The sequence below is a fragment of the Seriola aureovittata genome, chromosome 12 (genome assembly GCF_021018895.1).
Source record: "Seriola aureovittata isolate HTS-2021-v1 ecotype China chromosome 12, ASM2101889v1, whole genome shotgun sequence".
In the NCBI taxonomy this organism is placed as follows: Eukaryota; Metazoa; Chordata; class Actinopteri; order Carangiformes; family Carangidae; genus Seriola; species Seriola aureovittata.
The window spans coordinates 16,706,615-16,719,837 of record NC_079375.1 but is presented as its reverse complement, the minus strand read 5'-3'; the positions used below and the strand labels follow the sequence as shown (position 1 = coordinate 16,719,837).

General features: G+C 42.9%; 1 protein-coding gene across 3 annotated transcripts in view; it reads right to left on the bottom strand.

Annotated features, from left to right (window-relative positions):
- Positions 1-719: 719 nt before the first annotated feature.
- The window catches only part of camsap2b (calmodulin regulated spectrin-associated protein family, member 2b), a 33,472-nt gene continuing 20,968 nt past the window's right edge, over positions 720-13,223 (bottom strand). The window contains exons 7-22 of one of the 3 annotated variants that reach the window (XM_056391762.1): positions 11,537-11,627; positions 11,320-11,421; positions 10,573-10,642; positions 10,190-10,471; positions 8,561-9,290; positions 8,293-8,439; positions 7,951-8,182; positions 7,527-7,710; positions 6,698-7,424; positions 5,378-5,514; positions 4,960-5,174; positions 4,773-4,872; positions 3,780-3,899; positions 3,063-3,178; positions 2,835-2,953; positions 720-2,745 (exon numbers count right to left, since the gene is read on the bottom strand). In XM_056391762.1, the coding sequence (XP_056247737.1) occupies positions 2,446-2,745; positions 2,835-2,953; positions 3,063-3,178; positions 3,780-3,899; positions 4,773-4,872; positions 4,960-5,174; positions 5,378-5,514; positions 6,698-7,424; positions 7,527-7,710; positions 7,951-8,182; positions 8,293-8,439; positions 8,561-9,290; positions 10,190-10,471; positions 10,573-10,642; positions 11,320-11,421; positions 11,537-11,627 (3,672 nt within the window). In that variant the 3' untranslated portion in view covers positions 720-2,445. The remainder of the gene's footprint in view (positions 2,746-2,834; positions 2,954-3,062; positions 3,179-3,779; positions 3,900-4,772; positions 4,873-4,959; positions 5,175-5,377; positions 5,515-6,697; positions 7,425-7,526; positions 7,711-7,950; positions 8,183-8,292; positions 8,440-8,560; positions 9,291-10,189; positions 10,472-10,572; positions 10,643-11,319; positions 11,422-11,536; positions 11,628-13,223) is intronic. The other 2 variants (XM_056391763.1, XM_056391764.1) reach the window with 2 other exon arrangements.

Genomic DNA, 13,223 nt, shown 5'->3' with positions numbered 1-13,223 from the left:
ACAGTGACAACAAATGTGTGTATGGTCCTGCAGAGTATACAGACCCATTGTAATCTTTTTCTTCTGATAGTCTGTGCTTGTGCAACCTACAAAGCACAATAATAATGATCAAGACTGATAATCATGATCACTCAGGCAAAGTTGGCAATGATCCTAGGCCCAAGACCCTCAGGGGCCCCACAAAGCTCCAGGTTAACTGCATGTTGGCTAATTTGATTAACTGCAAATGTCACAAGTAATTTGCAACACTAAAATACAAAGTCAAGAAAGGCCGGTCCTGCGTTACAGTGTCATCCTAATTTTCTGTGTTGTAATCTTGCTATTCTGGTTTATTCTCCACTTCATCTGCTTCATGTCTGTCCATCCTTGAGAAAGGATTCATGCGCTTCGTGGACATTTATTCCTTTTTTCCACATTAAATGGTTTGAATTGAGGGTCTAAGGATAGAGAGCGTCATATGCTGTATAGATTGTAAAGTCCCTTGAGGGAAATTTGTGATTTGTTATAGTATAAATAAAAGTGACTTAAGACTTAAGACTTGACATTATTATGGCACCAGCAGGTAAAGCATCAGTGCATGATATTTACTTATGTATTTGAAAAGATAAGGACAAGAGAGTGATATCATGTCAGTCAACATTAATATCAGTTTCAAACAAAAAGGAATCACAGTACACTTGAATCAATCAAGACAGGAATATGAAATGAGACACCATGAGTACTGTTGATAGCTGGCATTTTAATAAAGCTCAAAGGAATAGAAAAACAAAAAACAAAAATCCATGAACAATTGGGCATATTTAGTTAACTGAAAAGAAAATGAATTCAGAGTTGGAAAAAATAGTATGATTTTCTCAGTATACTCACTGGATTTCATACAATACCACAACAAAGCCTCAGTGAGACTTCATATACCTTGCCTCCTCGGCTACACTTTGCTCTCAACACACTTCCTTCTGCATCTTCATCAGTACGCACCTCCAACAGGTAAATGTCGTTACAAAAAATACTTCTATATGCCAAAATATATCTGTACAGTGTCAACACATACTGAAGGAACGCGTGATAACAAATGTAACAGTAATGTCAATGTAGAGTAACAAGCAGGACAGTCCTGAAGTGGGAACATCTTTGATTAGACTTAATGACGGTGGACAGGGTCTTGAAGTGCTATCATAGGTGAATTCATTTATTTACAGTTGTGGACTACTTCAAGGGTAATCAAGATCTAATAGTTCAGACAATATCCACATTAAAGTGACATTTTGGAGTATCTAGTATTTAGTTCCGGCTGCAACATGGTCAATGGTGATTATTTAAATTACTCTGATCATTGCACAGACTGATGACACAGTGTGGGATTTCCGTCTATTCTAATACTGATGATAGTCTTATCAGTGATACTGTTGAGTGATCACTTTTTGCATCTGTAGCACAATAAAAGGCCCCAAACAACAACATACTGATACACGTACATGATAAATTATAAAAGCTACTCAAAAGCTACTACAAGCTGACTTGTTCGTTGTGAATGGAACTGCCATTATATACAAACTAATTTAACTTATATACCTACAGTATATTATGTTTCTCTGAATAAAATCTAAGACGCCTTTTTAAAATATCTTCAATAATAAATTAAGAGTCCATTGCAGGTGCTTTCCAGAATTGTTTGATGGTACTCCGTTTGCTCAATAATCTCATCACTTTACACTTTTGGAAAGTAATTGCAATCACCAACTGAGGTATTTTCCTCACTCTTCTTGGCACTTCACTATACACACATACACAAATTCGAACTGCTCATAGGTTTTTCAGTCACATGTAAAAAAAAAAAAGAAAAAAGAAAAAAAAGAAAAGAAAAAAAAAACGTGCCTGTATAGCAGCAAAACCCTCACCAAAAATGCTGCCTCTACCTGATCACAGATCAGACAGGCCACCTTTTTAACAACCATGGAGGGGGCGTCCCAGATCTGTGTGTGCACGCAACTTCTCCTGTACCACAACAGACCTTTTCAACAGGCGCTGACAAAATGACACCAACACTCACAGCGCATCCATATGACACAAAACAAGCATAAGGCCACACATGATCAACTTATAGAAACCAAACTGCCTCTTCCAGAGGCGTGACATTCAGTGCTTCAGTGGTTCAACTAGGTAAGGCAATGGTCCGCCTATTATTTTCTTCTCTTTTTTTGGCACACGAAAACATTGATACACATGCTGACAAGTACATACTTGTGCCCCTTTTAAGTAGTCCAGAGTGTAACAGTCAGCTCTGTATTGTAACAACAACGTCTGAGAGGCCCATTTGTGTTCTACATTCCAGTTGTGATTTATAACAGTGGGACCACATGTCCCTTTAATGAAAAAGTCAAATCCACAAATTCTTCTGTGTTCTTTCCAGAGAAGCATGTTCAAATGTTGCCCAACCATCTGGCACTACTTAGGATGCAGTTTTTTGGGCGTCCCCTGCTTCTTGGTCTGCCACAGATGGCTGGCGATGGTGATGGCGTCCACACTGGCGGACATGGTTTTGGCTGGGATCTGGCTGAACTGTTTCCTGTCTGAGTTGTACTTGTAGAGGCCCTCGATCATCTTGGTCGTGATGTTCCTGGGCCCGATGCCGGCTAGTTTGGTGATTTCTTCGGTCTCGGGGCAGTAGGTGTACACTGACCTGAACTGGCATCCAGCGTCACGGAACAACACCAAGAAGTTATTGGCTTCGGATTTCTCCATTTCCTGCAGAAGATCACGGTAAGAAGTCATTGCTATGCATTCTTTCAATTCAAGAATATATAAACAGGCCAAACACTAAATGCTGAACATACATCCAGTATCTTGTTTTTCTGCCCTTCGTTGACCTTGCCAGCGAGGCAGCAGTGAGCCAGGGCATTCTGGATGATGTGCTTGTTGGACTTTGCACTGGGCTCCTTGTATAGTTTGGGTCCTGGAGGAAAGGAAGAAAGCACAGGCGTGAGCGTGCAGCAACAAAATGTCATGTTATGTACAGTAGCTATGTAAATGTACATTATCTAAGTAAACAGGGTGACTTCTACCTGTGTACTCAGCGTTAGAGGGAGTGGAGGAGGTGGTAGAATCATTCTCCCAGTCCTTCTCTCCGTTGCGACTTCCAGCCGAAGGACAAGAAGAAAAACCTTCCGCAGAGTCCGGCCTAGAGACGATCACATACAACAAATGACACACACACACAAACATAACAACAACCACAAAACCACATTGACACACATAAGCATGTACAAGATATGAAAGCAAACACCAACATGATTTCACGGACAGACATGCACATACACACACAGATATGAAACACAGAGAGATGTGGCAAAACAAGGTCAGACACTGTGACATAATTCTCCAAGCCCTGCCTGTTGTCTTGCATTACATCTTATTGTACACACTCTGACAAAGCTGTGCGGTGAGGAACAGAAAGGCATGTTCAGCCAAGCAAAGCAAAGTCTCTGTGCTGTCTTTATGGCTAACTGCGAGAGATGAGCTCGAGTACTTGTGGAGGAAACAGCAAACACAGCGGTAAAGCGCAGAGCAGCCAGCATGGAGAAGAGAGCAATACTGCAAAAGACAGAGAGGATAAAGAGCAGGAGAACTGAGGCGGAAACAGTTCAGCCACGCACGTCCAATGTACTTTAATACAGAAGCAAGAACTACAATGAACTACAATCTGTGTTGAAAGACTGCCTAATGAAATGTAGGCTAAACCAAAGTTACATGGAACTATATCTACACGGAGCCACACCTACAGTAGTTTCATACACTTCATCTGTGGAGGCACTTCTTTCCAGAGCATTACTGACCTTCCCTTTCTTTCTTTAGGAGAGTTTAGAAAGAATGGGATATGTGCAGAAGCTATTTTATTGCCTCTGAGGGAATCCATGCAAAGTTGAAGAAAAAGAAGAGAGGGATAAAAGAGAATCAAAAAGCAGAGTGTAAGCCTCATAGGAAACAACATCCTCAACAACAAAACACCCCATTGATTCAAAGTCCCAGCTGAGCAAAGTCATAATGGTGACATAAATAAATGAACTCAAGTTCAAAAGGTGAAACATAAAGAAAAGTTAAATTACGGGTCACAAATAGCACAAAGAGCAAAGTACGTTAAGGACACAAAATTCAAACTCTCATCAAATTAATATTGGCTTTAACTTAAAGGAGTTTTTTGCTATTTCTACATAGCCAACGTTAGCATTAACAGCTGTTTACTTGCCAGTCTAGAAGGAACATTGTTTAGCATCGAACTTAAATCCTTCACTATCACTTCTCTTCTTCTACTGAAGTTAGCATGACAACCAGCTAGCTCTGGCCCACTAGTCCGTATTATCACTTTCGGATACCGAGTCACTGTAGCATTCAGTCTGCCCTCAAGAAGTAGTGCTGCTTAGAGAATGTATTATAACCTCTAGTATTGTAAACACAACAATGGCGATGGCAATGAAGCTCTTTGCAAAATTGGCAAGTAAACAGTGGTTAATGCTAACATTAGCTCTGTTACAACAGCAAATCTTACAAATGGCTCCCTTAACGGGATCATTCAGACTCCTTTGAAATTGGTAAGCATGTTAAACAACTTGCTGCAACTGTGTACACATCATGATAGAATCAATCTGCAAAACAAGCACACTTGAAAAAGTCAAGAGAGTCATTTATCTGTGGAATCTTCATTCATTGTTTTTTTTGTTTTTTATTAAGTACACGCTAAGCTAGCAGGATGGGGATTGAGTGAGAGTGGGTCTTACCTGTTGTTCTTCCTGTTATCTGGCTGGTCTCTGTCGTTGTCAGCTAGATTGAGAGACGCCAAAGAAACACTAGATACTGAGAAGCCTCGAGGACGCACCCCTGCAACATGAAAACAGCATAGAGGTTAAGCACTGATTAGCGGCTGTGACAGTGTGTGTTTGTGCAGGTGGTTTGTGTGTTGCTCACCTGTTGCTCTCACAGGGGGAGTAGATGACTCCATGACGTCTCTGTGGATTGATTTGGGACGTGGCTTCTTCTTGAGACTTCCAGATCGAGGTTTGATGACTTCGTCCATGTCCTGCATCAGTTTGAGCTGCTTCATCCTCAAATACTCATTCTTGATGTAATCCCTCCTGGCTTTCTCGTCATCCTTCTTCTGCTGCTCCTCCTCTGCTTTCAGCCTGGAGGAGGACACAAAAATTAGATAATAAACCTTTCAACCAAACGTTTGAGGGTAAATAAAGCATAATGGAACCTGCTACATCAGCACATGCACATTGAATTAGGTATAGGTATAGGTGACATAGGTGTTGATGTTATAAGCCAGGGGACAGTGTTGTTTTAGGGTTGGTAAATACACAGAAAATGAGGAAGACAGACAGACCGTGCAGCTTCCCTCTTCTGCTCCTGGTCCAGCTCCTGCTGTTGCTTCCTCTCCTGGGCTTCCTTCTCCCTCCTCAGCCTCTTCTCCAGCAGTGCTGCTTTCTTTGCTGCCATATCCTCCTCCCCTTTTACATCATCCTGGTGTTTGACAAGTTCACAACACATGAATAAATAGGCCTAGTCTATAAAGGTAATATAAAACCATAATGTGTATATGTTTCTCATCCCTCCTTTTAGAAATCAGATGTCAGACTGAGAGGATGATGTGTCTTGATAGTTCACGGAGCATCGTTTACAGGAAATATTTCTATATTTCTATTTGTCATCATGAAATGGATGCACAAATGATAAGCCTTCACTTAATTATGGAGGAAACTGGTATTCAAAGTGGCATTATTTACTCTCAGTGAACAAAGCTCGGTCATCACTCTATAATCAAAACTCTAATGGTCTACCATGAGTCTGTGCTCTGGCTCGTTTTTTTGGCCTAGATCCACTAATGTATCGTCTCTGATCAGCTCATGGCTCAGCAGGCACAATACTGCACATGTTGTACCATGCTCAGTATCAGATTCCTCCTGTTGTTGCTACGTGCATACAGCACCATAAGGCTGTATAGACTGTATTATTGATGAGGAGTTGATGAACTATGCATATCAGCTGTGATTATAGTTTGCAGTGGTTCCCATACTATAGGGTGGGGCCCACCAGGGGGAAAAATATGGAGTTAAACTGGTGAATAGGTGAATAGACTCTTCTCAAAACAGACATTTTGACCTGACAAATAAAGGTGCAACTAATAACATTACTGCTGCATGGTATTATAAAGATTGATTTGGAAATATAGAAATAAGATGTGTTTGGTTGGTAGCAAGCAATACGTACAGACTTGATGGGGAGAGTTTAAAGCAATAGTTCAACATTTTGGAAAATAAGCTACCAACAGGAGCCAGTTAGCTTAGCTTAGCACAAAGACTGCAAACAGGGGGAAACAGCTAGCTTGGGCCTGTCCAGAAGTAAACAACATGGAGGTCTCAGTCTCTATTTCCACAAAAAGGTCACTAGTGTGTGGAGAGAATTAAATTTTGCAACAGAGAGCAGCTCAAATTCATAATGTTTAGTTAATGGCTACATCTCAGTCCAATTCAGCCTCCACCTACAGGTGAGTATTTAATTCAATTTATGTGGCAGATAATATTTAGGGAAACCACTAACTTTACATGGGTTACCTTTGACGATAAAAAAATAGAAAATGTCTAAATGTGATGTAGGTATATATGACATATATGATATTATAATTATGTATAATTCTGTTGCTCACCTTGAAGAAGAATCCACAGCACATCTTTTGATCGTCTCCAACAGTATCTCCTCCAGTTTCTCCCTCTCTTGTCATCTCCTGACTGTGGCCTTCTGGAGGCTTCAGCCCAGACAGAGGCACCTCTACCAGGTCCCTCTTGTCCTGAGGGTCGTCTTTGACCTGGCTGCCTGCGGCCCCTTGGATCTCAGATACCGGCTGACGCAACACCTCTGACATCCTTGATTGTTTGACTTCACCCTTCAAAGGAGGCTGTTCTGCCTTTCTCCTCTCCTGTTGCTCATCTTCCTTCTCTTTGGCTGTTTCTTTAGTAGCAGGCTGAGGAGTGCCAGCACTCTTCTTAGCCACTGTCTCTTCTTTGTCTTTAGCGTTTTCTTTGTTGTTCTTGGCCTCTTGGTTCTTGTTTTCCCCAGACCTCTCATCATTGCCCAAGTAGGAGAAAGAACAGAGCTGGGGTTGGCTGGGGGTGAAGCGCCTCAGTCTGGGTAGGCTGTCCACCGAAGTGGGGGTGTTGAGCATTCGGCTGAAGGGGGTGACCTTCAGATCATTTGGTCGTGGAGTCCGAGGCGTCCTGGCATGGAAAGAGGCTGGCCGCCGCTTGATGCCAGCTGGGGAACGATTAGGAGCACGTGGAGAGCCAGAAGAAGACAGGATAGGAGACAAAGACCCAACCGAGCCTCGGCCTGATCCCCGGCCTGTTACGCTGCTGCTACGCAGCTCACGCAGCTGCCTGTGTGGGAAAAATACCCACAAACACATGCAAATGAGTTCACACGAGGATGGTAAAATTATTTTTTTGATGACATTATTAACATCTAACATTAAATGGTACCTGTGCGGAGATGGAGCAGGAGGAGGAATGACCCAGGCTTGTTGTTGTTGCTCTCTCATGGCCATGATCCTCTCCTGCTGCTGGGCCAAACGCTGCATTTCTGTCTGCAGGAAGCCCAGTGACGTGTTCAGTCTCTCAATGGAGCGTGTGTATTCTGCAAGGTCGATTTCTCCTGGTGCAACACCTGTATCACCGCATTAAATACACATGTCAATCAGTTAGTTACCAACTTAAACAGAATCCTAACGCCTAAAAGCATCGCGGACAACACAACTCAGAAATACACATTGTCCATCCTGCTATTCCAGCAATTCCAAGACCTCGCCTTGTTCTCTGCAAAATTCTGATTGGCATTTTCACTATTTCCTCACATAATCATGAACTGATAGATAACTCGGTAACTCCCGTTTTCAGGGTTACCCACCTCCGCCATCTTCACAGGGCGATTTTGGAGCTGCTCCATCTGGCTTGCACCTCTCCGCCCGCTCCATGCTGCTCTGGCTGCTTCCCTTTGAGGACATGAGCGGCTCTGGGGAAGGTGTTTCTGCTCCCCCTGAGCTAAGGCTGATGGGGGGTGTGACTCCTTTCCTTCTCACAACATTCAGAAAGGCCGTTCTGCCCATCCTTTGGCGATGGCGAGTAAAAGCTGCTTCCACCTGGAAAATGTGACAAGAGCAACATGATGTGTGCTTTTATATTCGAAGATTTGTTACTGTCTCTCTCTCCGTCTCTCTTTTTCTTTCTCTCTTGCTGTACATCTCTTTACCTTCTTCTTCTGGGCTTCAATGGCTCTGCGTTTCTCTTCCAGCTTCATCCTCAGTTGGATCATCTCTGACGCTATGACATGGGAGGGGTCTCTGGGGGAAGGTGTTACTGGGGAGGGAGATGTGATTGGCAAAGGAGGTGTAGAGATCTAGAAGAAGGTGCAAAGATAATTTCCGTTAATTCTACGCAAACCCACATAACTTCATATTACATTTCTGCCTCTGCAACAAATGTTTGAAAGAATCAAAGATGCAGAATAAGCCACAAACCTGAGAAGAAATGTTTTTTGTCGAGTGTGTGTACGGTACGTTGAGATCTGAACTCTCTGGTGTGGTTCCTCCACTACTCCTCCCCTCCAACTTCCTGAATTTCTGCTCTGCAAAGCTCGTCATCCGCACCAGGCCTCCACCAGAGCCACCAGACGACGAGGCTGGGCTGACAGTGTGAGATCTGGGGATTGTGGGTGCTGAGCTGGGACAGGGGCTGCTCCTGTCAACTCCATTTCCCCTCTCACCCTCAGGATTAGTGTCACCAACCTCTTTGCGCCCTCCTTCCTTGCTTGTCTCCATCTCCAGCTGGTCAGGCAGAGGGCACGACCTGGTCACGGCCTCACAGTCTGGGTCTATATCTGAATAGTCTCGCAGTGAGGAGGAGTCCTCATCCAAGCTCTGGATGTCCTCTGTCCTCACATGGATGCCCGTGTCAACTTCATCAGTGGACACCGAGTTGGGGTCGTGCTCATTCAGCCGAGCCTTAGCTGAACCCAGGTCGTCTCCTTGACCTTGGGCCCCTGCAGGGTCTGAGGGCTCCGCACCGTGGAGAAAGAAGCCATTGTCTCCGTCCCCCACGCCCAGGCTGGCGTGGGGCCTTTCTGTGTCGTGGATAATCTTCAGGGCCTCCTCAATGCTCGGAGGGGTTGATGGGCTGATGTGGCCGCTATGGTTACCATGGTGATTGCTGGAGCTGTGGATGCTGTCAGGGAGGACCCCATTGGAGTGCCTTGGAACAGATGCAGGTAAATTAACTTAAAGTCCGATAAACTTTGCTTAGCTTGATTTATTAAAGAGGGGAAATACTGACATACGATGAGACAAGATAGATGGCTGGTTTAACTTATTTCACAATTAACAAAAAACATTTGATGAAATCACAAATGTAATCCACATCCAAAAGAACACGCTTGTCTTAGAAAAAGTAATTGCAACTATACAGTAATTTTGGGGATTTTGTTTAGGCCTGTGAAACATTGTTAGTACAAGGTGAATAAGTACAAAGTATGAAAACATTAGGACTGGAGATGAGCAAAGCTAAAATCATACCATGTCTCAAAGGGCTCTCACACCATTTAATTAACATATAGAAAAGTTTACATGTATGTTGAACTGCTGAAAATTGAGCAGCACAGAAAAAGCAACTGATAGTGAACAGGCAGTATACTTTATCTTGGCGCTGCAGACACTAGCAAGGATATAACAATAAATTTAGGCTATTTAATACACTAAACTACCACCTACCTAGGCAAAATAAATGTCTTTATTTTCCCATAGGGGTAATAAAAACAATCATTATATCACTGAACATGAATACATAAAAAGACATACATTTTTCTAATGGCATATAATTGTTGTACAGCTACTTAAATTGATTGAGTGCCAATGGCCTACTCTATTCCAGAGAAACTGTGCACGGTAAGGTATCCCCTGGGGCCACAGGGTACTTTGCACAGTGCATTCAAACATACCTCACTTATAAAAAAGCCATCTATTAATCTCACGTAGGAAAAAAAACAGAAAAAAAAAAAACAAACCTGTTTCTTTAAATTGACAATATGCAAATTTAGAGGACAGAGGTTTTTATTATTTAAAAATCATGACCTAAAACATCCCACTCTCCTGTACCTGCTTTGGTTCTTGACTGAGAATGTGTTGTTCCGCCCCAGGGGTTTGTGGGAGATGAAGTCCTCATCCTCCTCCGGTATGTGTCTGCTCTGGCCGTTTACATTGACGGGCACGAGGGAGAGGTGGCGCTTCATGCCTCCTCGGGATGCATAGTGAACTTTGAACCCTAGACCGTCACTGCTGGCCGACCGGGTCATACCTCTGAGGGAGGGAGCTTCACAGGGCAGCATAGTCGGGTCTCCGTCCAGAGGAATCTCAAAGGAGATTCCTCGAGAGGAGGAGCTGATGGTGGAGGAAAATTTACTGTTAGTTCTACACAGAAACAACAAACCACTTCAGATATGTACTGAAGGAATGCTTTTGTATATGTTTCATGTACTAACCGTTTTTCTTTGGGCCATGTCCCAACACAGCCATCTACATAGGACATGGAGGTAGATCTCTTCATTATTCCTATTGTAGAGACAGAGCAGTTTACTTGATTTTATTACTGTAATGTTTGTATCACATCCCTCTTTATCTCACCAGTCAATAACAAATGCCACAGTGAGAGTATCAAGTGTCCACACCTCAACTTCTGGCTACTAATGGTTAAAAATTATAATGTATAATTAATAATAGCTATTAAGTAAGTATAGGGCTCAAATGAAATAGGAGAGCATAAAAGCTAATGCGTGGCTGTAAATCAGCCACTAGAGGGCCGCTGGTTTCAAAACAAAACACATCCACACATGCTTCCACTGTTCTGTATTCACGCCCCAGGTAACTGCTAATCGTAGCGATTATGTCATTTTTTTCAAAAGTGCCATCAAAGCATGTACGGGCAAATTCAAGAAAGTAGAGGACAAACTTGTTCTGTGAATACTGTGTTGAGAAGAATATCGATATCAAGGCTTCTGCTGTATTTTACAAGCGGGGAACATGAACCAGCCCACACTAACACTGTGACATCTCTGCCCGCATGTTGCCTAAAGATATGCACTGCTTTAAGTGACCCAAGTTGTTTTTACACACATGACAGTTTTGCCCTGGCAAACAAATACAATATGTAAACTATTTTAACTTGGAATACGACTGAATAGACAGCAATTAGAAAACACACCCTAAATGATAAAAGGTGGATTATTTACCCTCGACAGGGATGTTTTCCGGGCTGTCAGGTCTGTCTGCATAGCTCTGTTTGACTGGACTGGATACAGGAGCCATATTTCTAGAGGGTACAGGCTCACACGCTGCAGAAGAAAACAGAAAATGTGTCATGCAATCAATCTGTAGCTGCAACTTTGCATTTACTATTAGAGTTAACGAACTGCGTGTTGATGCCATTCCTGTGACGTTGTACTGTACCATTCGGGTCGAAGACTCTGGGCTGCACAAACGAGGGTTTAACCACTTCAAACCACCAGAAAAGCTCAGCCATAAACACCAGATAGTTACTCTGCAAGACCACACACACACACACAGAGACACACACCTTTGTGGTTAATGTTGCAGTCACAAACGTAGTTATCTATTAATATCATTAGAACCATGTTTGTCTTTGCAGTCAGCTGTACTAAACTCCTGCAGCAACTCCCTCTTCCCTTGTGTCTCTGTAAAGATGCAAGATGAGCTACAACGGCAACTTGACAGATCAGTTAGGTCACGGCCTGCCAACTGTTGCTAGGTAACAGGCTAAGGTGTGCGTATGTGTATGTATTGTATGTTGCTGAATGCCTGTACATGTTTCATTGTCTGAGTTGTTTAATGTCAAACGCATACGCCTCTTGATATCCTGCCAAAACACCATCTGGAGTTTAGTTTAAATTTGTCACATATGTGCAAATGGTTGCGCAAAGCAGCGAGTGAGTAACCTCCATCAATGATAAATGCATGCGTGTTATAAACAGAAAGACTCTGGAGGCCGACACAGAGGATTTCATCTGTAGGAAACATGCACTGACCAGTTCCTCTCTTTGTAGCAGGGATAAATAAAAAGACAAAACCAACAAAAGCTGGGATTTTTGTTCCTTTAAACTGCTGCTGCACTTTGCCTTTGTATCTTTATTTTGGAGGCAGCACAGTGAACTGCTCAATGGGATATACAACATTCCCACTTCAATGTAATATATTAAATGAATAGATACATGCACACACACAGACACACTAATTAAGATTCAGTAAGCAGTGAGTTTGTGGTGAATGGGCAGTGAGCCAGAGCCTTTAGCCGCTCTCTGTGACCATTTCTCTCCCTTTTCTCCCCTTCTTTGCCTACTCATACTATTGTGGCACTATACAGTCAATACACACACATTATAAACAATGTGAATGAGAAATGAAGAGAGAGAAACTGAACAAAGAGTGCACAAGTGTGAAGACGGTCCGCTGTGTTGTTTTGAAGAATGGTAAGTCCCGGTCAGCTCGGACCGTGACTTGAATCCAAATGTTTCTACCCACGCTCTCCGCATACTATTTACCCACACTGGCTCTGCTGCTTCTGAAGCCAGGAGGGCCCAGAGATGCTCTTAAAATTGTACAGTAAGACTTTTATTAATCAGAAACAAATGTGTGCGTGAAATGGGGAAAACTCTGCCTGAGGACTGAGTGAATCAGCAAGTTCACAGATTATGTTGCTTGATAAAAAAAACAAAACAAAAAAAAAACGCGGTGATGCGGAGGGGAGAGGAACAACAGAGGCAAGCAGAGACGGGTCAGGACTGTGAATCTCCTCTAAGCAGAGTTTGTCCTCTGTCTGGGGGGGGGGGGGGCATTTGGCCTGCAGCGTCTGTACTAGAGAAGCAGCAACTGCACACACACAGACAGTCATATTCATTTAATCTGGCAGTGAAGCAATACTCACTGTAGCAAAATGATCTTTATGTCCCTACTAATACATCCACATACACACACACACACACACACACACACACACACACAATTACAACCCCTGTGAGAACCAAGCCTGCTACACACACATTCATTTTTAAATCTTTCCTTGCATGACTCATTTTTTCCCATTTGTAATTTCCCACCCCAGCTCTCCTTATTCCCAAAA